Source organism: Anser cygnoides, chromosome Z (assembly GCF_040182565.1).
Source record: "Anser cygnoides isolate HZ-2024a breed goose chromosome Z, Taihu_goose_T2T_genome, whole genome shotgun sequence".
Lineage (NCBI taxonomy): Eukaryota > Metazoa > Chordata > Aves > Anseriformes > Anatidae > Anser > Anser cygnoides.
In genome coordinates, this window is record NC_089912.1 from 62,965,279 (window position 1) to 62,993,007 (window position 27,729).

General features: G+C 62.1%; 2 protein-coding genes across 3 annotated transcripts; both read right to left on the reverse strand.

Annotated features, from left to right (window-relative positions):
- Window positions 1-4,416: 4,416 nt before the first annotated feature.
- DCTN3 (dynactin subunit 3) lies at window positions 4,417-8,742 on the reverse strand. The gene is made up of 7 exons (XM_048048572.2): window positions 8,585-8,742; window positions 8,378-8,462; window positions 7,418-7,504; window positions 6,667-6,750; window positions 6,063-6,121; window positions 5,279-5,338; window positions 4,417-4,836 (listed from the first exon to the last, which is right to left on the reverse strand). Exons 1-7 carry the CDS (start codon window positions 8,675-8,677, stop codon window positions 4,747-4,749), a joined length of 558 nt encoding a protein of 185 aa, XP_047904529.1. The 5' UTR covers window positions 8,678-8,742; the 3' UTR covers window positions 4,417-4,746.
- A 3,043-nt stretch (window positions 8,743-11,785) lies between these two features.
- ARID3C (AT-rich interaction domain 3C) lies at window positions 11,786-26,663 on the reverse strand. 2 transcript variants are annotated; one of them, XM_066988161.1, is made up of 8 exons: window positions 26,440-26,663; window positions 25,602-25,946; window positions 16,941-17,019; window positions 13,918-14,101; window positions 13,531-13,775; window positions 13,005-13,277; window positions 12,775-12,864; window positions 11,786-11,970 (listed from the first exon to the last, which is right to left on the reverse strand). In XM_066988161.1, exons 1-8 carry the CDS (start codon window positions 26,476-26,478, stop codon window positions 11,828-11,830), a joined length of 1,398 nt encoding a protein of 465 aa, XP_066844262.1. In that variant the 5' UTR covers window positions 26,479-26,663; the 3' UTR covers window positions 11,786-11,827. The 2 variants fall into 2 exon arrangements, with proteins under 2 accessions (XP_066844262.1, XP_066844263.1); XM_066988162.1 differs by having other exon boundaries at window positions 16,947-17,019; window positions 26,440-26,657.
- Between the last annotated feature and the right edge of the window lie 1,066 nt (window positions 26,664-27,729).

A 27,729-nucleotide genomic window follows, 5' to 3' on the forward strand; every position in this document is an offset into this window, starting at 1 on the left:
CACCACAAAAACACCTTCTGTTGCAAAAGCACAGCTTTGTTTCTCACACCGGTGTCTGCGAGCACCGAGTGGATGCGCTGAGGACGGGAAGCAGCCCCGTGCTGCAGTGCCTGTCGGCATCTCAAACTGCAGGGCCCTTCGTGAAGTCATAGCGCCCTTTCATAAGCCAGGTGGTTGTGCTGGGAGCTCCGCCGTCACGCGGGACCAAAAGCAATGAAGAGTTCCTTCCCAGCTGTGACAGCGAATCTGTGTAGTGTGGCAGACTAAGGAGCTTGGGGTGGGGGACAGGAGAGGCTGTCGGACACAGCTGGAGCTGGGCAGTGGGCTGTGACCCTGGCCCCGAGCAAGGAGCCCGGCGGAGCCATCCTGGTCCCCCGCCTCCCCACAAATGCAGCACAGGGGCACCGGCCTGCTTCAGCGTGGGCTGGGGGCTGTGACCTCACAGAGGCGTTGCCGTGTGCTGTCTGTGACCTCACGGCCGTGTCCCTATAAAGCACCGGCCAGCACCCCACATCTGCCAGTGCGGTCGTACCTGGCTGTGAGCGATGGTTGACGACAGCAGCGTTTTCCTTGTCCCCGGCCTCCTGCTTGTGGTGACCGGGCTCTCCCTGCTCTCCAGGGGCCGGCGCCAAAAGGTACATGGGGCTTGAGGGTGGGGGGACATGAGGCTGGGATTCCGGGGGCAGGGGGTGTCGGCAGTGGCCCCACGGATCCCTCCCCAGGTTGGTGACTGTGCTGTGCTCCTGTGCCCACAGGGTGACGGTCTGTGCTGGCGAAAGTGGGGATGGCGGCTACAAGCAGCAGCAGCGGAGCCTGGTGAGTCCCCTTTGGGTTGGCCTCAGGACCGAGCAGCCCATCCCGATGGGCCCGAGGTGGCCCTGGTGCCTCTGTCCCACCGCAACTCAGACTCCCTCCCTGTTTTGCAGGCACCAAGCAGCTGTGCGGGTCAGGGCGCTGCTGCCCTGGCTGTACGGCGTGCATCAAGGCCAAGCAGGAGCTGCAGCAGCTGGTGCTGTCGGCACTGCCCAGGTGTGAGGCTGATGGGCTGAGGCCTGACTTCTGGCAAGCGGCATCGAAGGACGTGGAGGAGCTGGTGAAGCGGGGCAGCCTGTCCTGCTGTGGCTGCGACATCCCCAGGATCAAGAGCTGTCCTCGGAGCTGGAGCAACACCTCTCTGGAGCACGATGGAGGAGCCCCCACAGAGCCAGAGCCTCCGTGCCACCCAGCGCCCAGGAAGGAGACACATCCTGCAGACATCCCTGCAGAAGACCAACATCTGGACTCTGCCCTGAGCAAAACCAGCAGTGCGGAGGAGGCTGATGAGCTTCCTGGGAAGAGGCAGTGCCTAGAGATTCTGACAGCCCCCAGGAGCCCCAGGCTTGGGAAGCAGGCCTCCAAGCCAGGCAGCGGAGATGAAGAGCCACCGGCTGAGGTCTCCTCCTCCATGCAGCCACCAGAAATGGGGACGATCGTGCGTGAGAGTCTCCTTCGCCCAGATGAGGGGCGACAGCAGTGGGTGGAGGTGTCCCAGCAACCTCTCGGCTTGTCCGTGGACCTCTCAGCACTTCCCAGCCCAGCCAACACAGTGTTACGAAAAGACCAAGGCTGCCAAACCGACTTCGTCATCATCCTGAGACCACTGGGGGCTGATGCTGGTAATGGGAACCAGCCCCAAACTGCAGCACCTGTCGACATCTCAGAGCTGCAGCTGAGGCTTGAGCAGCACAGCAAGGCCTGCATGCAGACAGCAAGCGAAGAAAACCTAGAAAGCTCCTCTGGGACAGTGCAGCAGTCAACTGAAGAGGAGCATGAAGCACTGCCCCAAAATGCCTGTTCTGGCCCCCTGCCACCACAATGTCCCTGTGTCGCCTTCCTCAAATACAAGCCTCTCCTCCATCCGGACCAGGTCAAGAGGAACTGGAAGAAGCACGGGGCCTCCACTGTCTGCCCAGCGGCCTCTGGACCACCATGCTCCGGCCCTCAGCCTGTCCATTTCCACAGGCCCGAGGCCACGTTCATGCCTCAGGAGCTGCAGCACCGCGGGGACCAGCTCGGCCCGGAGCGCCCATGCCAGCAAGCAGTGCCCTGGGAGGAGGGTGGCTGGGCAGCCCCAAGGGCTCACACACACTACACCAAGAACGGCTGGTGTAGCCACAGCATGGACACAGCTCCCAAGGGTGAAATTCTGAGGACGCCCTATGGGTTGCCGAATGCGTGGGCAGGACAAGAGCCCACCGCAGTCTACCCAGCCCTCAGGCCCGTGATCCAAACTACAAGCCTGAGGCGTGAGCACCGTCGGAAGCACCGCAGACACTTTGTGGGACCAGCCGCAGGAGCCCCACAAGGCCAGTGGGGCAGCAGCAGCGAGCAGACCCAATGCTCTGACAGCAGCTTCCACCTCCGGGCTGCGGCTGTCCCTCAGAAAGGAAACACCAGTGCGGAGGTGACCACGGCGTCTGAAACATCTGGGGCTGAGGCAGGCACCAGGGGACCTAAGTGGTGGCCTTGGAGGAAGAAGTGCCCTGGCAACGTCGAGAGCTCCCCAGATCGCGGGGCCTGCTCCCAGGGCACCGACAGCCAACAAAAGTGGACAGGCAGCAACCTCCCTCGGGGAAATGCACGGGCCAGGCCAGCTCCCAGCTCGGCCTCCACAAGAGCCCAGGAGCCCCATGGCTACTCCAGCTCGTCGTCTTCAGAGCACTGCAGTGCCCCCATCACCAGATACCTGTGCTCGTGTCACTTGCGCCAAACCTGTGGCACCCAGGGCACTGCAGCGGAACCAAATGGCAACAGCATCCGCTCAGTCTGGGATAGGATTTGCTGTCGGCAGCAGCAGATGTCTGCATCGCCGCAGAGCTCTACATCTGAGCACTGCTGCCATGCAGGCTACAGGAGAGGCAGGGCCAGCGTCCATGGAGCTTGTGATTTTCAAAAGCTCCAATATTGAAAATAAATAAACTTATTTGTGTAAATAAACTTATAGGTATGGGAGCCTTCCTGCATAGTGGGTGTTGGGATGAAGAGGGAAGGTGGGCTCAGGGATACCAGGGAAGGTGTGCTGTCCCACCAGAGGACAACCAGCTTTGGCGGGGAAGGGCATAAAACAGGGCTCACCAGAGAAGAGCCTGGGGGAACAATGCTGAAGCTGGGGGTGAGGCAGATGTCTCATCTGAAGTGCATCTACACCAATGCACCCAGCACGGGCAACAAACCGGAGGAGCTGGAAGCGACTGTGTGACAGGCTGACTACGGCCTAGTTGCCATAACTGAAACATGGTGGGATCACTGCCACGGCTGGAGTACTGCGATGGACGGCTACAAGCTCTTCAGAAGGGAGAGGCAAGGAAGGCAGGGTGGTGGTGTGGCTCTTCATATTAAAGAGTGTTTTGATGTTGAAGAGCTTGGGGTTGGGAATGATAAAGTTGAATGTCTATGGAGAAGGATCGGGGGAGGGCCTGTAGGGCTGACATTTGGTGGGGGTCTGTTATAGACCACCTCATCAGGATGAAGATATGGATAAGGCATTCTGCGAGCAGCTCGCAGAAGTTACACGATTACCAGCACTCGTTCTCATGGGAGACTTCAACTTCCCTGATACATGCTGGAAATATAGCACTGCGCAGAGGAAGCAGTCCCGGAGGTTTCTAGATGCGTGGAAGACAGCTTCCTGGCACAGCTGGTTCAAGAGCCTACCCGGGGAGGTGCCCCGCTAGACCTGCTCTTCACTGACAGAGGAGGACTGGTGGGAGGTGTGAAAGCTGGGGACTGTCTTGGGCAGTGTGACCATGAAATTGTAGAGTTTTCTATCCTTGGTGATGTCAGAAGGGATACTAACAAAACTGCTCTCCTGAACTTCCAGAGGGCGGACTTTGACCTGTCCAGGCCTTTTCTGCAGGGGTCCCTTGGGATTCACTCCTGAAGGGTAAAGGGGTCCAGGAAGCCTGGATGCTCCTCAAGACAGAAATCTTAAAGGCACAGGAGCAGGCAGCCATTACTGCTCTCTCTGAGCAGCCATTTTGGAAAGCAGTGGCAGGATGCAGGCCAGGGGCGCTAGCTGCCGCCAGCACAGGGCCGGGAGAACTTCCTGGGGACAAAGCCCACGAGGAACAATCGCCCAGCACCCTGCTGCTGGCAGGGCACAGGCAGCTTGTGAGGAAACAGCAGGGAGAGCCCGTGTGGCAATCCAGGTCAGGCTGTGTGAGAAGCTATCTCCTGCAGACTGCCAAAACACCTGTGCCAGTCACTGCTTACAGAAGGTTTACCCACCTTCCAGCTTACCGCTTCCCTCTCATGCATAGGTGTAGCATTTCCTCATGGAATATCAAGTACAGGCCGTGCGGGCCATACGTACATCTGCCCTCTTAAGCCTGGCCAGACAGTCCGTGCCATGGCTGCACCCAGGGAAGACAAGCCAGGTAGTGTTTCAGGGCTTTATTATGGTCCACAGTAACAGCAGGAAGGGATTTTTAAATATGTTACAAACCAAGATATAAGGAAGTGCAAGATCGACAAACAGTGGCATATTAAGAGAATACCAGGAGTGTGGCTTTGATTCAGGGTGACCGCAGTGCAGCCGCAAAGCCAGGGTGCCCCCAAGAGCCTGCAATGTCACTCGCAGCACATTCACAGAGTGGAAAGATGCTGAGACCAGAGAGTGCAGGCTGTGCTGCAGCATCTCCTGAGTGACCCAAGGCCAGAAGAATCCCAAGGCCCCGGCGGCGGTTCTCTGCACTCCCAGCTCTGCCATCACTCTGCCACAGGTTTCGCTTCCTTGGCTGCTTCCAGCTGCATCAGTATTTCATTCCACTGGACGAACTGCTTGGACAGAAGCAGGGTCTGGACATTACTCTTAAGGAAAGAGACGTAGAAACTTCAGGGAGGAAACCACAGAGCACAGCCCAAAAACCCCCTGGTAACCTGAGAGCACCATTACAATCCTGATTCCTTGGGAGACAAAAAAAACAACAAAAAAAAGGGTATGGGAAACCAGGGTGTACAAAACCTACTCAGACACAAACTGACAAGGCCTGGAGCCACCACACAGCGCCACATGTCAACTGCAGTCCCCAGCAACTTCCAAACACCACACAGCACTACATCTCAAAGGGCTTTCTACAGCATGACGGGAACACAAGCACCACCACACCAGAAAGGGCACTGGCCATTAAACCTGGGGCTGGGGATTGCCTGTTTCCAGCATCTGATTGGGGTAAGGTGGGCCAGGAGACAGGCAGATGGTTCGGTTTTGTCAGGCCCAGAGCACCAGCTGAAAGGATACCGTTTTGTTGTAGTCTTCAAGGAGCATCTTGACACCATCAGAAAACTGCTTGCACTGATCCTGCAAAGGAGAGAGCCTCAGCCAGTAAGCAGTAAATAAACTAAAAAGACATCTCTCCTTCCAGCCCCTGGCAGTACAGGGCCAATACTGGGACTAAAGCTCAGGCCCTGGCCACTCACTGCAGCTGAAAGCATTTCAGCAGACGAGAGAAAGGTTACAAAGGCACACCCCTATTCAGGAAGTGCCAAAGCACCTGTGCTTGCCATCTATCTGCTTTTTGTCAGCATCCTCAGCTTGCCTCAGAGTGAAAACCCACAGGGAAACACTGAAAGGAGGCATTAGGCAATGCCCAGGCTACTCATTGCCACCTCACGGAGTGCTCAAATGGGGAAGAAAAGGGCAAAGAGACAACGTGGCAGTATCAAAACCCCTCCAGAGACTGGGAGACTGAAAAAGCGCAACACTTCAGTGTCCCACTGAAAAAGGGAATAGCAGTTTGTTAAATCGACCGCAACTTATTGCATTCAAACCTTTGTTTTGAGTAGGCTTATCGTAGGCAAAGATTTTTGCCAATTCAGACTCAGTTACCAGAAATCCTGGCTAGTTCTCCCCCTGCAGTGTGCTTAAACCTCTTTAAAACTGCAGCACGAATACCCTGGACAAATGAAAATAAGTGGTCTAAACAAGCAGTTCAAACAATTGCAGATACAAGGGCATCAGTGCAGTCACCAACAAATGGCTCCTTCTCCCTGCTAGTCAAGACTGCCACGAGCATTCACACTACCTGCTGCTGCATCTGGATTTGGGAGAGTCGCTGCAGTTTCGCTGCGTGGTCAGGAACGGCTGAAAGCACAGAACAGACATCCATTTTGTTTGTTTCGCATCACGTGGGATAAGTTACCAAGACAAGGACCATTCCTTCTCCAAGGGCAAGTCACAGCAAAACTCCACTCAATGAATCCAAGCGCCACGCACCACAAACACCTTTATACCATAAAAAACCTCTAGCCACACTGTACGTTCAGCATCATTAAATTTGCTAATTACCTTCTGGGTGAGTTAGGGCTGCTGTCTCTAACCTGCTTCCTAACCCACGCCACCTCCCTCACCCTTGGTGCAGGAGCCACGTTCCCACCCGAGCCATGCTGGGTGACAGCTACAACGCTCTGCAGGACACCGTGTGCTTTCCAGCAGAGATCAGACACGGAACATGAGAGCTAGGTGAGGGAGGAGCCAACGTACTGCTGTGTTTGCACCTACTTTACTCACACTGAGCTGTGTGCATAGCTGTCCTCGCCTCAGGTCTGACACCCAAGAAAAAGCAAACAGCACAGGCAACAGCTCGGGGGTGGCACGTGCAGCTCAAACTTGCGGAGGAACAGGCATACCTTGGATAGAGGCACTGTCTAAGACGGGCTGGAGGTTCTTCACCTGCTCCAAGAGGGCTGCTCGGGAAGGAATGACCTGCTCCTCTGATCAGGGAGAGACAAGAAGGAACATCAGGAAAGGACAAAGCAGCATCTCAGCCCCCACCTCGCAGAGGGGCTTGTCCCACTCTGAACCGATCATCAGCTGGGACTGACACTTGTATTCCAGCTGCCCTGTTCCAGCTGACCCAGCTGTACAGAAAACGGCTTTTTTATAATTTTATTTAGCCTTTTGTGATGCTCACCAATGGATTCTCATTCACACTAACTTAAGTCAGGAGAATCTTCGCCAAGTTTCACTCCCAGACTATACCAAAAAAAAGGTTGAACCAAGGTCTTTGGAAGCAAAAGCGGACAACGCTAGAAGGTGTTTCATGTATATCCTAAACTCTGGTTTTGTTACAGTCCTCAGAATATGGGAAGTAGGGTAAGGAAAACCGTTCAAGCTCCAGTTTCTTTTCAACCTTTCATTAATTTAGGGTTAAACTGATCAATACTAAGATCAGAACTGGTAAAACTACATGGACATGCACAAGGGAGCACTAAGGGTGATGGACATCCTTGTAAGTCACATTTTGGGTAGCTCTAAATAGGATATCCTTCCAAATGTTTATAACTAAGCAAAAAAATAAGTCCATCCCAAACAACTTTATTTATTAAAATACAACTTTTGCAGTGCTAAAAACCTGTTCCTTCTCATGTGATGCCGTACCTGCCAAGATGAACTGCTGCTTCATGGTGTCTGGAACAGCCATCTTGTCAATGTACTGAGGGTCAAGGTATTTTATTACATCTTCAACTAGAGGAAAAAATGGTTTTAAGGCAAGTAGGAGAGATGTTATCGCTTTTACAAGTGCAATTCTCCCTGGGCTACAGAACAAACCTGCCCATTTAAGGTTTTGTTCAGATTCAGGGATTTCTGCAACGCTTGAAAACAGGTTACTTTAGAAGGCTACAACCAAGAACTTACGAATGAGTCAAACAAATAACTGCTTCATTACAGACACCTCCAATACTTAGCTTTTTGGCTAACGATACTAGAGGTGAATGAAGTCTGCCTCTTCCTAACCTTGAAATAAAACCTGAGAACTGCTCTCCGTCCTGATCCCTAAAGTCATTTACAAATACACAGGTTACATGTTCACACTCAGCAGCCACCGCAACCTTGCACCACACCAACACTCCCAATGCTGCTTCTGCGTTATGAAGCCACGAAACTCTGCCACAAGGAGGCTTTACGAGGCAAAGCATGACTCTAGTGCCTGCAGCTGATGCTCCCTGGTTCGGAGAAAGCTCCTCAGATGTGGCCACAGGGGGTGGTACGTGCTCCTCACCACTCCCAGCACACACAACGGGGACAGACACGTGGGCATGGTTAGCCTGAACATGCAAAAAGCCCCTTCAGGAGCTGTATTCCAGGCAGAGCACACAGCCGTGTATCGTTCAAGGCTGAAGGGGCCCGCTCCCCACCCCAGCACCTCTGCGCAAGAGGCACAAGCAGGACGACACCCCGCTGGGTTACCTGCGGGCCAAACGACAACCCAGAAGCACCGAGGAGGGGATTTTTGGGATCCGGGGAGCACCGAGACTGGGATTTTTGGGTTCCGAGGAGGGGATTTCTGGCTCAAGGCACGCCCCGCAAGCCGTCTCGAACCCCTCCCAGCGCACTCACTTTTCTTAAACAGGATCTTGACCCGCTCCCTCTTGCCGGCGATGTTGCTCAGCGCCACCTGCACCTTCACCAGCTCGTCCGCCACCTGCGGGGGCGCACAGGGAGGGAGCGGGCCCGTTACCTGCCGCCAGCGGCGGGCAGGGGGGCTCGGAGGCGGGGGGGGGGGGGAGGGAATAAAAAAGGGGGTGACAGAACGTGGCCCAGCACCTTACGAGGCTCGCAGGCCCCGCCGCCGAGGCGCTGCTCCAGCTCCTCCAGCCGCCACCGCAGCCGCTCCAGCGCCACCGTCCCCGCCGCCATCTTCTCGACCGGCCCGGAAGCAGCCCCGCCTTCTCTTCCGCTTTCCGGCGCGCCCGCTTCCGGCCTGGTTGCCATGGCGGCGCGTTGCTAGGGGGATGCCGTTGCCGTGGCAACGGGCAGGCCTTAATGGAGGCGGCGGGGGGGGGCTTTGGGTTTTTGGGGCCTCGGAGCTCCCCTGCGGGCGGCCGGGGCCGCTCGATGCTGATTTGCACTGCAGAGGGAGGCTCTGCCTTCAAGGGAGGTCGATAGCTGCCTCGCTGCTGCGGGCGAGAGGCGCTCGGAGGCATGAAGATGGGGCTTTGAAGGGCTGGGGGCTGCCGCAGGGCTGCCCCCGGCCCCCCATCGCCCTCACCTTCCCGCTATCGACCCGCGCAGCGGCGGTCGCCAAAGGGCCGATGGAAGCGGCAGCGCAGCTGGTGCTCGCAGTTATTGAGATCCCTCCGAGGGACGGGATGAGTTCAGGGCAGCCACCGCATCCAGGCACCTTCTGGGATGAGGGGGAGAAGCCTGGGGGCCTCCGCAGCACCCTGAGGTGTGCCCTGCTGTGTGTCGTGCTGGGAGACCACGGTTGGCTTCGGTTAATCCCAGGCCAGGCTCCCAGGTCAAACCCGTCTGCTAACAGCGAGTGCCTCGTCAGCCGAATGGCTTTGGGGACCTTCCCGTGCCCCTTGCTGAGAGCAAAACCCACTGTGGGCTGAAAATCCTTGGTCCTTCTACATGTGCTCCTACAGGGAGCATCTGTACGGGGCCACCAGGCTGTAGGAGTGAGCTGTGGGACGGCCCCAGCACCCTGTGACCCCAAAATCTCCTTGGAGGAGCCGTGCAGAGGAGCAGGCTGAGGCCCCGTGCGCTCTGCCTTTCTTCCCAGGGATCGATAGCTGGGCTGTGGGAGAGGCGTCTTCAGAGGGAAGAGCTGTGCTTTGTTCCACAAAGGCGACAATTAGAAGCAGCCTCGTTAGCAGGAGTGTCTGGGGGCTGCAGCAGGGGCTGGGGGCTGTGCACGCAGCGCTGGGCTGTGTTTAGAGGGAACTGTCTCTCCTGCAGCCTGTGCAGCAGGGCAGGTGATGTGCAGGAATGCCCAAATCCCCGTGCTAAAGGGTCACCGATAACCCACCCCAAAATGGGGAAGAATTCAGGTGTTCCTGGGACTTGGGCACTGGGGCCATGGGGTCACAGGAGGAGCCTGAAGCCACAGCACTGGCTGCGTGCAGCCCAGCATGGTGTGCAGTGAATCTGCCCCCACTCCTGGGTGCTCAGAGGTCTCTGTCCCCGTCCCCGTCTCCGCGGTGGCACAGCGATGCCACGGCCACCTGCCTCCAGCCCGCTGCTGAGGCCGGATCCAGCGCTCCTCCTGCCAGACCGGCTCATCCCCGCACCCCTCCATCTCCTCCCTCCCGCTCAATTACAGTCCCTGCGGGACGCGGGAAGCGGGCATCGATCGGGGCTGGTTACTCAGGTGACAGCAGCTGTGTCCCCGAGCCCCCCGGGGAGCGTGGCATCGCGCATCGCCCCCCGAGCTGCGTAACGAGGGGGGATGCGGGCCCAACTGCACCCTCACGGCCCCCTGGGGCCCTGGCGCTCGATGTGCCACGGCCGGTGCTGCCCGGCAGTGACGGGGGACACGAGACCCCAATTAAGGCTGCATCGATCCCACTCTCATCCCCTCAGCAGGCCGCAGGAGCTCTGTGCTGGGGCTGAGCCGTGTCACACCCACACGACCCCGACATCCGCACCCCGGCCTGGTGCAAACACCCCATTGCCCGGGGGGCTGGTGGCTGCGCTGGGATCCGTCCCCATGGGTGCTGGGGGCCCGTGCTGAGGATTGCTGTTGGGAGGGGGTCCGTCCCAGCTCGGTGCCCACTGTAGGCACTGCTGGCACCCCCACAGCCACATCCCCTACCTGTGGGGATCCCCCACCTGTGGGGCCCGTCCCGCTCCAGCCCGTGTGTGGGAGCTCCAGCAGGGGGACACCGATTTGAACCCCAGGAGCGGGGGCAACTTTGGGCAACACTGCAGCCACCCTGGGATGCCACAGTCACCCCGCACCCCCGAGCTGTCCCCAGCCCGACCACGGGCACCCACGGCACCGTGTCGCCCTCATCCCCGGCTCGGTCCAGCAGTTCAGTTCCTTTAATAGTTACACAGAGCCGCGCTGCCGTGGGGTGGGGGAACCAAGCCCCGGACCCCCGCTGAGGTAGAGGCGAGCGTCGCCCCGCGCTCGCCTGCTTTGGCACCCAGGGGTGCGGGCAGGTAGAGGAGGCGCCACCCCCCCCCCCGCCCCGACGAGGTAGTTTGGAGCCCCCCCACCCCCCAATCCCACTGCCCCCCACCCTCTAACTCCCTTGGGGACCCCCAAGGTATCCGGGTGGTCTGTTTGGGGGCCTCCCCACCCTGCCCTCCAGCAAGCCCCTCCCAGTGCATAAGTTCCTCCCAGCCCCACCCCGATAGCCCTCCCCCCCACCCCCCCAGTCCCACCAGTTTCCCCAGTATTTGCCCTCCAGTCCTCCAGTGTGATCCCACACACACTCGAGGGGTGATCCTGGCGTGGCACAGGGCAGGGACAGCGTGGGGGGAGACAAAGAAGGGGTCTGCAGTGATCGCACTGAGTGTGCATGGGGGTGTGGGGGGTGTATAGGGGACGCAGAGTGTGATGTATGGGGGGGGACAGTGCGGGGGGGATGCAGTGCTTGCATTGCCAGCGTGTATAAGGAACGCAGCGTGCAATGAGGTGTGTGGAGGGTGTATAGGGGATGCCACATGTGCCAAAGTGGGGGGGACAGCGTGTGCTTCCAGGTGAGTATAGGGGCTGCAGAGTGCATCGAGGCGTGTACGGGGGATACGGCGAGTGCATCGAGGTGCCCAGAGGGGCTGCAGAGTGCAGGGGAGCCCAGGCCAGCAGGAGCTGTTCGGGGGGGGGGTGCCACAGACGGCATGTTTTGGGGGTGCATGCAGGCAAGGGGTCCCACGCCTGGGGGTGAGGGACAAAAGGGCCCCGTGGGTGCTCGGCCTTGCATGGCCACAGCTCCGCTCGGCACCAAGAGCCACCCTCCATCCCCCAGACCCCTCCGGGCACATCCCTGCCCCACGGCCCGGGGTGCAGCATCCCCACGCCCTCTCCAGGGACCCCGTGTGCTTCGGGGAGCATCGCCCCTACGGTGCGGCGTTGGCAGGAGTGTGGCTGTGCGAGGGGGCCGGCGGCAGCGGGTTCGGGGCGGCTGTGGGGTTCAGCCGGCTCTGGGTGCTCCCTCCACCGGGGGCCGGCGGGGCTGCGGGCCGGCGAGCAAACAGGACACCTGGGGAGCGAGAGAAATAGGGTTAGGGACCAGCACCGCCAGGGGCTTCAACTCCCGTTGCCCTCGGTGTCTCCCCCGGCTCCGCACTGCCACCCGACCCCTTGTCCCCCTATACAGCCCCCTGGAGTGGCCAGGGACCCTATGGCTGGTGGTCTCACGCACTGCTGAGCCCTGACCTTTCTGGCTCGTTAAATATTTACGTGCTGGAGGAAAAGCTGCCCGCTTTAATTGGGGGTGTCTCAGCGGGGCAGCTGGGGGGCATAGGGTGACCTGCTTGGCCAGCACAGGGGGCTGCATCACGGCGGGGGTCAGGGGTCCCCGTGCCCCATAGTGGGGTACGGGGCAGCTTTGGGATCATCCTCCCTCGGGCACCCACAGCTCCTCCTGGCTCCTCCTGCCGGTTCATGAGGGAGCCTCTGCTCCACCAAAGCACCCTGACACCGTTCTGTCTGCACCCTGCCTGCGGGGGGACGCCAAACCCCAAATCCCCATCTGCTGAGCCCAGGCTCCGTGCGGTGGGGATGCCCCAGGGCTTTTAGCACCTCTCAGCCCAAGTCTGTCCGTCTGCCATCTGTCTGTCCCCAGCTTCGGCCATTCTCTGCCAGCCCCTCCTGGGGGACAGCTGCCTGCCTCGCCGCCCCCCCTCCTTCACCTGCCCCCTCTCCCCAGGCCCTGCCACTTCATTACGATGGATTTTATAGTAAAGACATCAGATTGAAGGAAGGACTTGCTGGCCAGGCAGTGGCTATAAGTTATTGGATTTCCCGGCCGCAATTACACGGGGCAAGCGGCCCTTCTATTTACCTGTGTAGACAACTCCATTTATTTCTATTGACATGTTGATACTGCTAATGCCGTTGGTGGACAGGTTCAATGCGGTCTCCTGTCTGTCATCTGGGGGAAGGAAATACCAATATGAGCATCAAAAGAAACAGAAGCGACCTGCCGGAGCAGAGGGGCCCCGTCCTCCCCGGGCAGCCGTGTTCCTCCCCAAAGGCGCCAGGGTGGCCGGGCTGGGGGCTGTAGGGCTCTACCTCGGTTGGAGACCTTGATGTTCATGGGGAACTGGGAGGCCACGGCCAGGAGGTTGTGCTGCAGAGCCTGCTGCATCAGCCGCTGCTGCTCCTCCGCCGTCAGGGCCACCTTCTTCTCCGGGGGCTCCCCCGTCTCCAGCTTCTCCCGCAGCTGCTCCAGCACCGCCGCCTGCGAGGCCGCCGCTGCCGCTGCCTGGGCCGCCGCGAGGTGGTGTCCGGCCAGCCCCACCGGGATGGCGATGCGCCCGGGCACCGCCGGCACCGCGCCGTCCTCTGCAACGACAGGGAGAGCTCAGCCAGACCCCGGCCTCGCCGCCCCATCTCGCCATCCCCGCGCCACGGGGCCGGGTGGGCACGGAGAAGGGGCCGCCAGCTCTGCGTCAGGGCTTGGGCCCAGATCCCGAGCTGTCCCCCTCTCACCCCAGAGGGGACCAGACGAACGAAATCGTTCCTTCTTCCCACCTGGGAGAAGGAGCGTCCCCCCCATGGAGTTGCCCGAGGCGGGGCAGCCGTGGTCCTCACCCACCTCTCTTCACGCCGTGCACTTGGCCCATCTGGCCGCAGCCGTGCGTGGAGATGCTGAGGGCCGGCAGCGGCATTTTGGGTGAGCCCAGCAGGGTCGGGGTGCCGGCGGGCGAGTAGTTGAAGAGCGCGGCGCCGAAAGTCTGCCTCCGCCCCTCCCGCCGGTTGCTGTCGATGGCGGCCTGCAGCTCCCCGGGCGAGCTGAGCGCCCGCTTCTCGCATTCGTAGGGGTACAGGTACTTCATGTATCTGCGTGGGGAAGGGAGCCGGGATCAGAGCCGGTGCTGAGCACCTCCCAGCCAGCCCCAAACCAAGCAGGGACCGGGCTGGGGACAGCACCCGGGCACGGGGTGAGCCCTCTGTCCCCCTTGGGGACACCCTGGGTGCTCACTGTGTGCGGAGGGTGAAGGCAGCGCTGGTGATGGAGGTAGGTAGGTTGAGGCCCTTGGTGATCTCCCGCCAGATCTTCTTGTTGATGACTTCCACCAGGCCGCCCTTGTCCGTCACCAGCCGGTACAGCGTGTAGAGGTCCAGCACTTGCTTGGCCATGATGGGGATGCGGTTCACGGGCGTCCCTTCGGGCCGGGCGAGTTGGGAGAGAGAAGGGTGAGGGGTGAGCCCACGGGGACCCTCACCCTCCGGGGACATGGCCCCTGCCTTGTCCCCACGGCCACCGCGGACACTGGCTGCCCCCAGAAGCCGTCAGGGCTCTCAGCTGGGCTGTGGGGGCACAGCAGCTCCTCCAGAGCCCCTTACAGATGTCTACAGCCCCTATAACACTTGGAGCTCCCTACAGAGCACCTATACATCTCCCAGAGCATCCTAGCAGGGAGGGGGGTGGGCCCCCAGGCCCCCCAGCATCACCCCCAACAGAGCCCCTGGGGCAGGGGGACCCAGGGTCCCCACACCCCCTGTGAGTTGAGGGACACTCAACAGGGCTCTGCAAGCCCAGCGTGGATCAGCACTGTCCCCAAAGCCACCAGGTCTGGCTACAACCCCCTCCCCGCTTCCCCAGCACCCCAAATAGCCCCGCGGTGCCTGGGGGCAGTGCTTCGGGCAGGCAGCGCCGGCAGCCACCGGGGGCTGCGGCAGGGCAGAGGAGGGATGAGCATCCCGTCCCGTCCCATCCTGTCCCATCCCACCCCGTATTTATTCCCTGCCGGGGTGCGGGTGGTATCGGAAAGCCATCCGTTTTGCCAGGGGAGGCTGTCACGGCCATGCTTCGCCCCTCAAACGAAGCCGTCACTCACCGCCATCCTCCAGCATCCCTAATTTATGGCCCCGATATTGGCTCGGCTTCTTCGCATAAGCCTGAAAAATGAGCTCTTTTTATTCCTTTACTGAGTTCATTTAACTTTTTTTTTTTGTGTGTGTGTGTGTGTGTCTGTGTTGTTTGCTGGATCAGAAAGGGGGAGAGGAGTTTTTCCTCCTGGGAAGAAAGCAGAGATATCGACTTGATATCTGCTGGTGGTCCCTCACCAGCCCTGCCCAGCACCGGCCTCATCACCCCGATTTGGGGTCTCCTCATCACCCCAGAAGCTGCGAACGAGTTTGTGGGTGCCGGGGCCAGATCGATGCCCTCCGGACTTCTTCTCTCCCCCTCCCTGGCCGCGATGGCTAATGAAAGCGGCTCGCAATTAATCTCGGGGCCGCACGGAGCGGGCGGCCGCTGCCCGTCCCGCTGACAAAGGGACCTGTCTGCGTCCCGCAGAGTGATGGCCCCGGCAGTGGCCGGGTTGCGCAGCACAAAAGCCCGGGGAGGTGGCGGGGCCATTGTGCCGCTGCAATTAGCTACCGGATTGATTAATGATGCCGCGTTATCGGCAGGGCCCTCGACTCGGCGTGGGGACGGGGAGGGCGCAAACGCGGGGGGGATGCGCAGCCCCTTCCTAGGGCTCGCTGTCCATCCCCCGCCCGCTGCCACCCTGGGGATGCAGCCCCTTGCCCATGCGCCCCTGGGTGCCCCAGAGGCACCCACACAGGCTCTCGGCAGCACCCAGCTCTGGGGGTGCCCCCTTGCCCATCCCCGGAGCTGGGGCACCCGGCACCACCTGCTGTACCCCCCCAGGGTCACCCCGAGATGTCACCCAGCCTGGCGAGGGGACAGGAGCGGGACTGGGGAGCACCAGGCTCCCTCCCTCCTCCCCGCACCACCACCAGGCAGCTCGCTTAATTAGCCCCGGCCCCAATGGTGAGGGAGTTAATTAGCTCTGGAGAGAGAGATAATGAAGCCGCCCAGCAGCCCATGAATCTTGTGGCCCCAATGGATGCTGAGGGGGGGAGACGAGGGTCGCAGAGCACCGGTGCTCCCCCGGCTCCCCCCAGCCTGCCCCACAGCTGGGGGGCACCCACAGCCCACGGGGCAGCACCCAGACCCCATCCGCCTCCAGCCACGCTCTGGTGGGAGCCCCACGGCTGCAGCAGCCCCTGCATGGCATGAGTTTGCGGGGTCTCAGCCCCCTGAGAGCCGGGTGCCGCTGCCCCACGGGTGGGCACCCACCCTCACCGACACTCCCAAAAGCAGGCTCAGGGCCGACCGCCCCTTCCCACCTGCTCTCGCCCCACGCACAGCCAGCTCCAGCCCCCCTCCCCAAGCCTTCCCCCGTTAATTAGCTCGGCATTAACCTCTGCCTGGGGTTTACTGGCTATCGAGCGGCGTGTTCATTAATCCACACACCGGCAAAAGGCTCTAATTAATACAGCCGGCCGCGCGCCCGCGCCCGGCAACTTTTAATTGTCGCGGGCCCGTATGGGGAGGGCGAAGGTTAAAGCATTTATCGAGTCCCCGGGAGCTGGCTCGTCCCCGTGCCGATAGCAAAGATTTCCGATGGGGCCGGGTGGGCTGGAGGGCTCTTAACCCCTGGGCCCCCGCGCTGCTCCCACAGCCCCCTGGCAGCGCTCGGGTACGGCTCTGAGCACCCAAAAACTGGCATCGCTAACGGGGATTGCTAATGGGCACTGCTAACGGGCGTTGTTAATTGGCATGGCCACCAGGCATCGCTATAAGGCACTGCAAGTGGGCATCCCCGCTGGGTGATGCTGCTGGGCACGGCTAACGGGCATAATTAATGGGTTTTGCTAACGGGCATCGCCAAAGGGCTCTGCTGCAACCCTGCTGCGCCCCTCTGGTGGGCATCAGCAAGGGGCATCACCACCAGCCCAAATTCAGGGTTCCAGCCCCGCTGGCTGGCAGCACCCTGCTGGGGGCGTGTGTAAGCGCGGATTTGCGGGACGTGGTGTGCAGGTCTAACAGTGCACACCCGGAGAGGCGGGGTGCAGAGGCAGAGCTGAGCCCCGCGTGCGTGACAGTGGCCAGCGTGGCCCCGTCTGCGCTCGGCCAGCCTCGTGGGGTGCAGCTCGCAGAGACGAGCCCCGAACCGGCAGCTGGGGGGGGCACCCACCCGAGCCACCCACCTTTACCTCTCTTCTGCATGAAGCTGAAGAGGTCGTCCAGGAACTCCTTGCGTTTCGGGTCCTCGTCCAGTTCGTAGAGCTGGGGCAGGAGAGAGAGGGGTCAGCGCTGCCGGCACGCGCTGGGCAGGGGGACGGCAGGGGACAGTGCCGGGGATGGGGACCCTCCTGGCACCAGTACCTGGCATCACCCCTTTCATCCCCCCAGCTCGCCCCAAAGGGATTCCCCGACACATCCCTGGGCTCGGGTCTCCCCCACCTGCCCTGCAGGTGGGCTCCCCACCTGCCCTGCACCCTGGCTGCCTCCGTGCCTCAGTTTCCCTGCCCTGGATGCACGGCGGCGCGGAGCCCCGTGGCAGGGCAGGATGCGGCCGCGCCGTGCGGCAGCCGGGGCTCGCCTGATTCCAGCACAGCGCCTCGGTGACCATGACAAATTGGAGACCGCCAGATCGATGGCCCAGCAGTAAAAGTCAGAGCACATGAAGGAAAAATTAGCACCAATCGAAGGCGCTATAGACACCGATTCCTCCCAGCGAGCCCGGCAAGAATTTAAAGCCATTGAAAAGAAACAAAACTCAGCAGTCCGGAATGGATTTCCAAAACATATACAAAGAAATGCAAGCTGGAAAACAAAGTCAGGCACAAAATAGAGTCGTTTAAAAAACAATTGTGCTGGGAAAGGCCGTTAAAAACCAATAGACAGGGAGCCCCCCCCCTCCGCACAGCACATAATTCACGGGCAGATAAAGGGAGATGTGAGGATGTGGGGGTGCGGGAACCCAGGGACGTGGGGACATGGGGACACAGGGACGTGAGGGCATGGGGACATGGAGATGGGGATGTGAGGACATGAGGACAAGAGGACACAAGGACACGGGGACAAGAGGACACAGGGATGTGAGGACACGGGGACGTGAGAAGATGGGGATGTGATGATGTGGGGATGTGGGACGTGGCTCTGCTCTCTGTTCCCACCACCGGGCAGACACTTCTGCACAGCCCTCAGCACCATTTGTGGGTGCTCCGTGGTGTTCCGCTGCTGTCCCTTCCTCCCCCTGTGGGTGCCACCTGCACACCCCTTGCACGCAGGAGCTCCCTGTCCCTGTCACCCCCCTCCCTGTCTCCTGCTCACGCTGCCAGCAACGGGCTCACGCTGGGAGCAGCACCGTGGGAGCCCACATTTCCTTGCCTAGCCACCAGCCCAGCCCCCTCCATCCCTCCTGGTGTGGGAAATCAAGCCATGACCTTCCCAGGGGTCTCTCAGAGGCAGTGTCCAGCAAGACCCCCAGCTGCCCACGTGTACTTCTGCTCCCGCAAAGCCCAGGCGCGCTCCCCACCACCGTGCGCCCGCAGCCCCCAAACAGGTGTGACCTCCAAGCGCCGGGACCTCCTTTCCACCATACATTAACCTCTAACCTTTTATCTGCGGGGCAGCGAGACGCAAAAACACATTACATCAAGCAGGGAGCAAAGGTCGGCTTTTAAGAGGAGGCGAGAGCTGAGTGAGGAGCAGGGGATGCGCTGGCACGGCCCTTGGGCGCGTGGGGATGCGCCGGGTGTCCCGTGAGGTTTGGGGATGCTCAGGCTGGAGAGGAGGTGGGCTTGGGGGATTTCTGCTGCTGGGGGGTGGGCTGGGTCCCAGCCAAAGCAGGGTATGGGATCCATACCCTATGTGTGGGTGCACAGGGATGGCTTGCCACAACCTGTAGGAAAGGAGGGTCCCCCCCAGACACCCCCAGCCCCAGGGAAGGCACCATCTCCACCACCTGCCACTCACCCTCCTCCTGCTCTTGCAGGGCGGGCACTGCAGTCCCCTCTGCCTCCGTTGGGGAGCAGCCATCGGAGCAGCAGAGCACAACCCCACAGGGTCACGCACAATCCTGTACAGGTGCACACAACTGCAGACGGGGACACACAACCCCACACAGGTGTGCACAACCCCACACAGGCATACACAATCCTGCACGAGCACGCACAACCCTTTATGGGCTTGCACGACCCCACACAAGGGTGCACACAAGCCAACATGAGCGCGCACAACCACCCGAGGGAATGCACCCTGTACATCCCTGCAGGAGCACGCTCCAGCTCGCAAAGGCACACACGAGTGTGCACAACTCTGCATCAGTGCACACACCACCTGCACGAGTGTGCACAGCCCTGTACCCATCCGCAAAAACCTTACAAGCACATACGGGCATACTAACCTAATATGGACGTGCATGGCCTCATAAAGGCAGGCGCAACCCCAAATGGGCACGCACAGCCCCAAATGGGCATGCACAACCCCAAAAGGGCACGCACAGCCCCAAACGGGCACAAACAACCCCAAACAGGCACGCACAACCTTTCATGGGTACTCCTACTCCCTATTAGCATGCATAACCCCAAATGAGCACGCACAGCCCTGCATGGGCGCACACCCCAGGTGGGCACAGAGACCCCGGAGGGGGACACGGACCCCCAGAGGGCCACCCCATCCCAGAGAGGGTCACCCCCAGCACGCCCTCGCCGCGCACCTCGAGCAGGGGGCAGTTGTGCAACACGAGCAGCGTCTCCTGCTTGCGGTGACCTATGAGCAAGGACCCTTTTAATCGTGTTTGTATTGATATAATTAGTAACTCATTTAACGCCATCGATGTAACTATATTCCTCTATAAACACAAGTATTAAACTGTCAAGCCTGGGGATCGATACCCCGCCGGTGCGCAGCTCTGCTCCGCTCTACCGACCTCGGGGACCCCGTCTGCAGGGCTTGGCCCCCCAAAAAAACCACGGCACCCCCAGTGCCAGCCTGGTGCAGCCGCTCGGGGTGTCCTCGCCCCTGACCCACCGCGGGTGCAGCTCTGGCTATGCCCGGGCACCCCGCTCGCTGCCGGCATCCCATTGCCATAGCGACGTCTTTATTCCTTAAGGGATGGGGATAACGGGGCTGGCCGGGCAGGTTAAAGGGCAGCGGGTCGAACATGGTTTATTAAAGGGATGTGAATAGACCTCGTGCCTCCCCCGCCGCCTTGCCACAATTAAATAACATCGTTAGCACACTTGCTAATCCTGGAGGTGCCTCTCCCGGCTCCGGGGGGCTTGCAGGGGTGGAGCTGGGGTCTCCAGACCCCCCATGACCCAGCTGATCCCACAGAGAAGGGGTGCAAAGCCCCTCCAGGCTGCCCCGAGGAGCCCCCCACAGCACTTCTAAGGGAAGCAATCGCAGCGGGGACCCCCGCAGCCCCGGCTCGGCTGCCACCTCCCGCCGGCAGCCAGGGCTCAGATCAGCAACCAGGATTTAATCCACTTAATACGAGCTGCATCGATCCCGAACCCTGCTCGGCTCCCCCCTGCCTCGCGTCCCCCCCAACCCCGAGCCGCTTAATATGCACCGCATTGATTAGCCGCCCTGCTAATTTTTCCATCCGGCTGCTGCTCACGCAGGGAGCCCAGGAGATGCAACTCCCCACATCCCCCCGGCCCCCGGCACACTGCGGGTGGCCGAGCACCGACGGGGTTCTTTGGGGACCTCACGCTCCTTTGGGGACCTCGCACCCCTCTGGAGCATCACCGCACCTCCGAGCTGGGGGTCCCTGGTGCATGGCCAGGTGCACGCACACCGAGTGCCCCCTGTGTCCCAAAGGGATTGGGGAGCCACCGGTGCCTCCATTTACCCACAGCCTCGCCACCACCGGCCTGAATGCACCCCAAGGGTGAGCACAGGAGCTGGGGGCTCTGGGCCCCCCTCCTGGGGTCCCCCCCATCCCGTAGCTCGCTCCCTGCCGGGCACCAACCACCCCTGACCTTGCGCCGTTAATAAGTTAATGGTTACGGGACAGCTCTGCCCGGGTGCTGGCTGCATTTGCAAGCGCTGCCGGCTGGCGGGGGGGGCTCTGCCCTGATCCCACAGCCCCCACGGGGGCCACGCTCCCCCGGTGTCCCCATCTTCAGCCCTGCCCCACCAGCACAGCAGGATACCCCATGCCAGAGCCCCCCCTAGCCCGCTCCCAGCGCCCCCTCCCCAAAACCACTCGCCGTGCTTAATATTTAACGGCGCTTTATAGAGCAGCAGGTTTAATCAGCGCTGATAGCGCGGCGGATCCGGCAGGCCATTAAAACCCCCTCCCTGCCGCCGCCGGTCCCTGCCCGGGGAGCTGCCTGCTGCAAACATTAACCCGGCTCGGGGCAAGGTGAGGGACTGTTTGCTCGTGGCGCCGGCCTTGGGACGGCAGCCCCCGGCCCTGGGGTGAGGGGGGACTCGTTGGGTCCCCAGGCTCCTCCTCAACCCATTTCACAGGAGGGGAAACTGAGGCACGAGGTGCCAGCGTGGCTTGCTCCAAGGGCCGGAGCTGTGCGTGCGGAGGAAATGTGCTGCATGACGCCACTGCAGTCGCCATCCCCAGATCCCCACATCCGTTCATCCTGGGGGGGGTCCTGGCAAGCGCACTCCTCCCTAGCTCACTGCCTTGTTGCTTGTTCGTGGCTGAACAAGCAGGGAGCCAAGGAGGGATCTGCGCAGGTTAACCCCTGGCCACGTTGCCCCCTGTCTCCCTCATCCCCCCCCCCCGGGCCCAAGGTGTCCCCCGAGGCGGGGACGTGGCCATGGGGAGGCACAAGTGCATGCAGGCACGGACATACCTGGTGTATGCGCATAGGTGTGCACGTGGTGGGTGCCTTTGCGCACATGGGTGCACAGCTGGGGGGGCTGCACACACACCTGGGTTGTGCCTTGGGTGCCCAGTGACCCCCCACACACCTCCGTCCCAAACACCATCCCCCGGCTGGCTGTGGAGCAGTGATGGGGGAGGAAGGGCTGGAGCAGAAATTGCATGTTACTGCATCCCCAGTCACTCTCCTTTTGCACCCCCCCCCCCCCCCATTCACACTCTTCCCATGCACAGTCCCACGTCCCCCCACGCTGTCCCCTGTGTGCACTCACCCCTGCGCTCGCTCCCACGCCCCCACGCAGCTGCACACCCCCGTGGGTGTCCCGGTGGGGCCGGATCCCACCTCCCCATGTCTGGATCCCCCCTCCCCACTGCACCCTGCCCACCTCGCTGCTGGCACAGGGGCTCTGCTTCCATCATTAACCCAATTAGTGGATTATCAGCAGCCGGAGCCGGTGAGGGGGCACACACCCCCAAACCCACCACTCACATCTGATTACTGGGTGGCAGCTGGGGACAGAGCCGGGGGCAGCTGTGGGGTGGGGACCCCCAGAGGGGATGCACAGGGTCCTCCTGCCAGCCCCGGCACCCCTCCTCTCCCCACACTTTGTGCTGCTGGGGGGGGTGGGGGGCACACTGCTGTCCCCATCTCTCCATGCGCTCATCCCCAGCTCCCACGCCAGCCCGGGCTGCTGTCGCTCCCCTCCCGCACGCAGCGCCTGTCTCCTCACACCCTTGATTAGTTTTTACACCTCTTCCCCGGAGCCCCGATGCAGAGCCCCAGGGAGCTGCAGTTGGGGGGCTGGGGCTGCGGTGACCGCCGAGGCTCCCGGCACCCCCAGACCACAGTGGGGCTGGGGCTGGCACCCCCTGGGCACCTCGGGCTGGGGCAAGGAGGGGGGTCAGCCCCAAACCCTGCCCAAAACAGCCGTGAGTCCATATGGCTCCATACGTGCACGCACAGGGGTGCCTATACATGCCGGGGCACTACACGCGTCCCCAGACATGCTCACGCATGGGGGTCTCGCAGGGGTCCGTGCACACGTGGGTGCTCGTGTGGGTCCACAAACACACGGACTCACAAGCATGCACGCACAGACATTTGTATGGACCCATACACTCACATCAGTCCACGCACACACACACACAACCCCCACACCCGCAACACCCCCGTGGACACCCCCACAGGCACCCCGGGAGCCCCCCTGCTCGCTGCCGGAGCTGCTGCTCACCGGGGATTACCGCGCTGACCCTCGGCACCGCAGCCCCGCTCCCCCCGCAGCCCCCTCGCCGCAGGTGGTCCCAACCCCGGCTGAGCCCTTTCCGCAGGTCTGCGGTTGAGAAATCTGCCGGCAGCCGTGGCCAGGAACAAACACGGCGCCCGTCCCGCTGCGGTGTAACCAGAGACCCTCTAATTTAGCCCCGGGAGCCCTGCGGTTGTTGTTCCTGCACCTGGGTGGAAGATGCGCCGGGAGGAGGGACGGGGCAGGGCGACCACCTCCTTCCTCCCCACGGGGATCCCCCGTGAGCTGCATCCGTCCCAGCTGGCGCGGACAAAAACCCAATGGATGGCGGGGACAAAAACCCAATGGAGAAAGCGACGAGGAGAGAGCAGGAGGGCAAGCAATGCCGGGCTCCTGTCAGCTACCTCCAAGACAAACTCGTGCCCCAAAACACAACCCGGGGGGCACCCCGTGAAAGGTGGCAGGGTGAGGGGGTCTCACAACCCTCCAGCATCAGAGCAGCCCTCCCAGATCAGAGCAAAGGTCCTGCTGGCCCCCCAGATTCATGCCCCGGGGAACGTCCCCACGTATTTCCCCTGGGCGAAGCACATTTTGCCTTTTAACCTTCACCACCTCCTCCTCTGCCCCTTCCTCCCTCCCAAGCAGGGAACCTGTTCTCCAGGCTGGGCCAGACACAGCCCCGCAGCCTGGGGAGGGACCGGGGGATGTGTCCCCCCACCAAGAAGATGACAGGGGTGGGACAGAAGTGACAGCCACCCTGCAGCCCCTGGGGCAAGCCGGCACTGCAGCCTGCCCCAAACTGCCACCCGTATGGGGCAGCACCACGAAAAACTCCTTTCCATTCTCCCTGTCCCATCCCATATAAGCCATCCAGCGGCAATCGGTCCCTTTGTCCCTATGCACCTGGGGGCACCAAAGGTAAGGGACATGCCACTGTCCCCTGGCTGGCTGGGGTAAGCCCCCAGCCGGGAGATCCATGCACAGGACGAGGGGAGGAAGCAAGCAAGCTGCCAGCTTCACCCCAGAAACCTTGGCAGGATTTATCCCCCCACCCCGGTGTCCCCTCCGATCCGTCCCCTCGCATTTACACCGCGATTTGCTCCCGGCAGCAGATCTGACCAGGGGCAGGGCGCGGGGCGAAGGAGAAGAAATGCCTGGGATGCTTTCTCTCTGCAAAGCCTCCCCGGCCCCGGGAGCGAGGGAGGAGCCGCGTCCCACCTCCTGCCTGACCCCGGGAACCGGACAGTCAGCCTTTTTCTGCGCAGCGGGCTGTAACGTAACACTTCCCCGCCGAGATATTCGGCCTACGCAGCGCACCCACCCCGGGGGTGGCCGGGCTCCCCGGCACCACGGCTGCGGTGCTGAGGTCTCGGGGGGGACCGGGGACCTTGCCGTGCCATGGGATGTCCAGGCAGTAAGGCTGGTCCCTGCGGCCGTCCCCGTCCCCTCCTGATGGGGGTGAGCACCGCGGTAAGCGTCCCGGTCCCTGCAGCATCGGGTGGATGTGAGGGACGTCCTGCTGTCCCCCGAGCAGCGCCAGCCTAAAAAGCCAGGCAGCAGACACACAGGGACATCTCTGCCCGCTCCGTCCCTTCACTGCACCCTCCCTGCTGCGGGCATCACCCCTCTGTCTCGCCACAACCCCAACGCGCACACACCGGGAGCGCAAACCCGAGCGGTGCTGTGTGACCCGCGCTCACCCCCCTGCACCCGCGGCGTGCACACCAGGGCTTGCACAACACATCAGGGAGGTGTCCGTGCGAGAGGGCATGGTATTAAATACCGAGGCCTTTTCTCTGCCCTATATATGAGCCCCACGGGCCCTGTGATCCCCCAGATCTCTGTGCCACAAAGGTCTCCCCTGTGCCCACTGGGAGCAAAGGGATGGGGTCGAGGTGCTGCTCCCTCCAGCCCGTATAAGAAGAATTATAAGAAACCCAAATAAGAATCAGAGAACGCATCCAGCAGCCGCAACACACCCCAGCCCTCACAGAAACCCGGGGGAAGCTCAGCTCCTGGGGTGACCGTGCACCAGGACCCTTGTCACGTCCCCTCGGCAGCAAGACACGAGGGGAAAGCCAAATCCTGTCTCGAAACCAAGGCTGTCCCCGGGGCTGCTGCTCCACTTGCTCCCTCTCTGCCCTCTCCATCTCTGCCCGGGGACCATACAAAGCCTTCACAGACCGGGGACACCCCGTTTTACCACGGGGGACAGAGCCTGCCATGGGTGAGGGCGGGCATAGGGAGGTGCCTGGATGCTGGGCACCCCATTGTGCCCCAGGACATCCTCCCAGCCCCACGGGGCAGAAAGGGCTGGGGCTGCCCAAGCTGCTCTGCACAGCGGTGCTGGAGGCGAGCACGGGGACCTGGGGGCAGGCAGAGGGGATGGGGGGCAGGTAGGGGGACAGGGACAGGGTGCGACAGGGTTTAGGGTGTGTGGGGGGGAGATGGAGAGCACGAGAGGATGCCTGTTGGGGTGGGATAAGGGACGGGGGCGATGCAGAGCATTTGGGGGTGCCCATTTGGGGCGGGATGGGGCTGCAGGACGGGGGTGCTGGGGCGCACTGGCTGTCTGGGATGTGGTTTGGGGGCAGTGGAGGGGGATTTGGGGGGGGCATCCCGTTTGGCGTGGCATGGAGATGATGTCTGGGGGCAACGGGGGGTGGGGGATGTTTCCCTGGGGCAGGACTGGGACGGGGGGTAGGGGGCAGCGGGGACGCCTGGTTGGGGTGGGCTGGAAACGGGGCGCGGCGTCGGGCGCTTCTTACCTGCTTGAACTGCTCCTCGTAGGTCCACTCGTGGTGCGGGGGGGGCGGCGGGTCTCGGGGCTCCCCTTCCTCCTCCTCCTCTTCCTCCTCCTCTTCCTCCTCCTCCTCCTCCTCCTGCCCGCTGGCGGAGGGCGGCGGAGCGGGGCCGGGGGCCGGGCGGCGGCGGGGGGCGGCGGGGGGCGGCGGAGCGGGGCCGGGGGCCGGAGCGGGCTCGGCCGGGGGCCGTCGGGGCGCGCCGTCGGGGCTGCGGGCCAGGCGGGCCGCCTGCTGCCGCTGCAGGCTCTCCATCACCGCCGCCAGCCGCAGCCCCCCCGGCGGCCCGGACCCCCGCGGTGGGGCGGCCGGCTGCGGGCACAGGGCACGGCCTCAGAGGACGAGGAGGAGGAGGAGGAGGAGGAAGGAAGGGAGGAAGCACCCCCACCCTCTCTCCCCCCCCCCCCCCTCCCCCCCAGCCACCCCGGGGGCCGTGCACCAAAAGTTGAAGGAGCCGCCGCTGCACGGTTTGGGGAGGGGGTGAAGCCCCCGGGACCCCTCCCCGCGCCCCCCCCCCCCCCTCCGGGGGTCCCTCCCGGGTGGGCTCCGTACGGGGACCCCCGCCCCGCTCCCACCCGCGACCGCCTCTTACCGGGGACCCCTCCCCGCCACCACCCCCAAGCCCCAGCCACCCCCTCCCCTCTTTCCCCCCCCCCGGGGGGCACCGCGTCCTACCGGGGGAGAGAGGGGGGACCCCCTTTCCCACCGGGACCCCCCCCATCCCGGGGACCCCCGTCCCGTCCCCAACGGGACCCCCGCGCTCCCGGGGCCCCTCCGGTCCGTCCCGTCGCGGGGTGGCCCTCACCGGGGCGGCTTTGGCCACCAGGCTGGGGGTCCCCACCATGCCGCCGGCTCCCAGGGCTCCCCCCGCCGTCCCGGGGGCACGGCCGCTGCTCCGCCCGGCCCCGGCCCGCCGCTCACATGGCGCCGCGCCCGCCGATATTTCTTTTATTCCGCAGCAGATGAGAGAAGGTGGGAGGGATTTTTTTTTTTTTCTTCCCCCTCTTTTCTTTCTTTCTCTCTTTCTTCCTTTTTTTTTTTTTTTTTTTTTTTTTTTTGCAACAAGTGGCAGGCGGGCAGCAACACCCCTCCCCGCTCCCATTTGCTAGCGCACGGCGAAGGGAGGCATCCGGGGAGGGCCCTGGGGTCTGGGGAGGGGGGGCTGTGTGTGCACGAGTGGGTGTGCACGCGTGGGGGTGCCCGCACGCCTAGGTGGGCGCTGGGAGCGTGCGGTGCACGTTGCACGCGTGTGGCTGCGTGTGCAGAGGGGCTGCGCTTGCACGCACACATGTGCTGCTCGTGGGGAGGTGTGCGTGTGCTCCGTGGGTGCACGCCGGGTGTGAGCACACGTGTGCTTGTGCACAGCGAGGGAGGCGAGCACCTTGTGTGGGTGTGTGTGCACGCAACGGGGGTGTGTGTGTGCATGCAACGGGTACATGTGTGCATGCAACGTGTGTGTGTGCATTACAACAGGGGTTTGTGTGCGTGCAGCGGGGGTGTGTGTGCATGCAGTGGGGGTGTGTGTGCACGCAACAGGGGTGTGTGCATTCAATGGGTGTGTGCATGCAACATGTGTGCGCATGCAACAGGTTTGCACTGCACACATGTGTGCACACGTGTTTATGGCATGCATTTGCCTTGGGGAGAGGTCTGTGCACACGTCGTGCAGTCACTCGCACGCTCACGCACACATGCAGCTGTGTGCATTGCTGGAGGGGCCAGGCATGTGCGTGTGTGCGTTTGCACGCTGCTGGGGTCAGAAATAAGGGTTTACGTGTGCCTGCCGGGGCTGGGCGTGTGCGTTTTGTGTGCTTACCTGTAGGCGTGTGCAAACGGGGCCGGGAGGGGTGCGGGTGCGCTGTGTGCACAGGCAGGTGTGTGCACGCGTGTGTGGTTTGGAGCGGGTGTGTGCACCCGCAGTGCCTGTCCCTGGGTGGGTACAAAGGGGAGGGTGAAGCAAGCAGCAAGCACCGAGCCCTGGCCTCTGTGCAAGCCCTGCGTGCGGGCTGGGGCCAGGATCACCGGGGGGTCCCAATGAGGGGGGCTGTGTGCATCCCCCAGCCCTGCAGGAACACGTATTTTTGGCACAAACCTG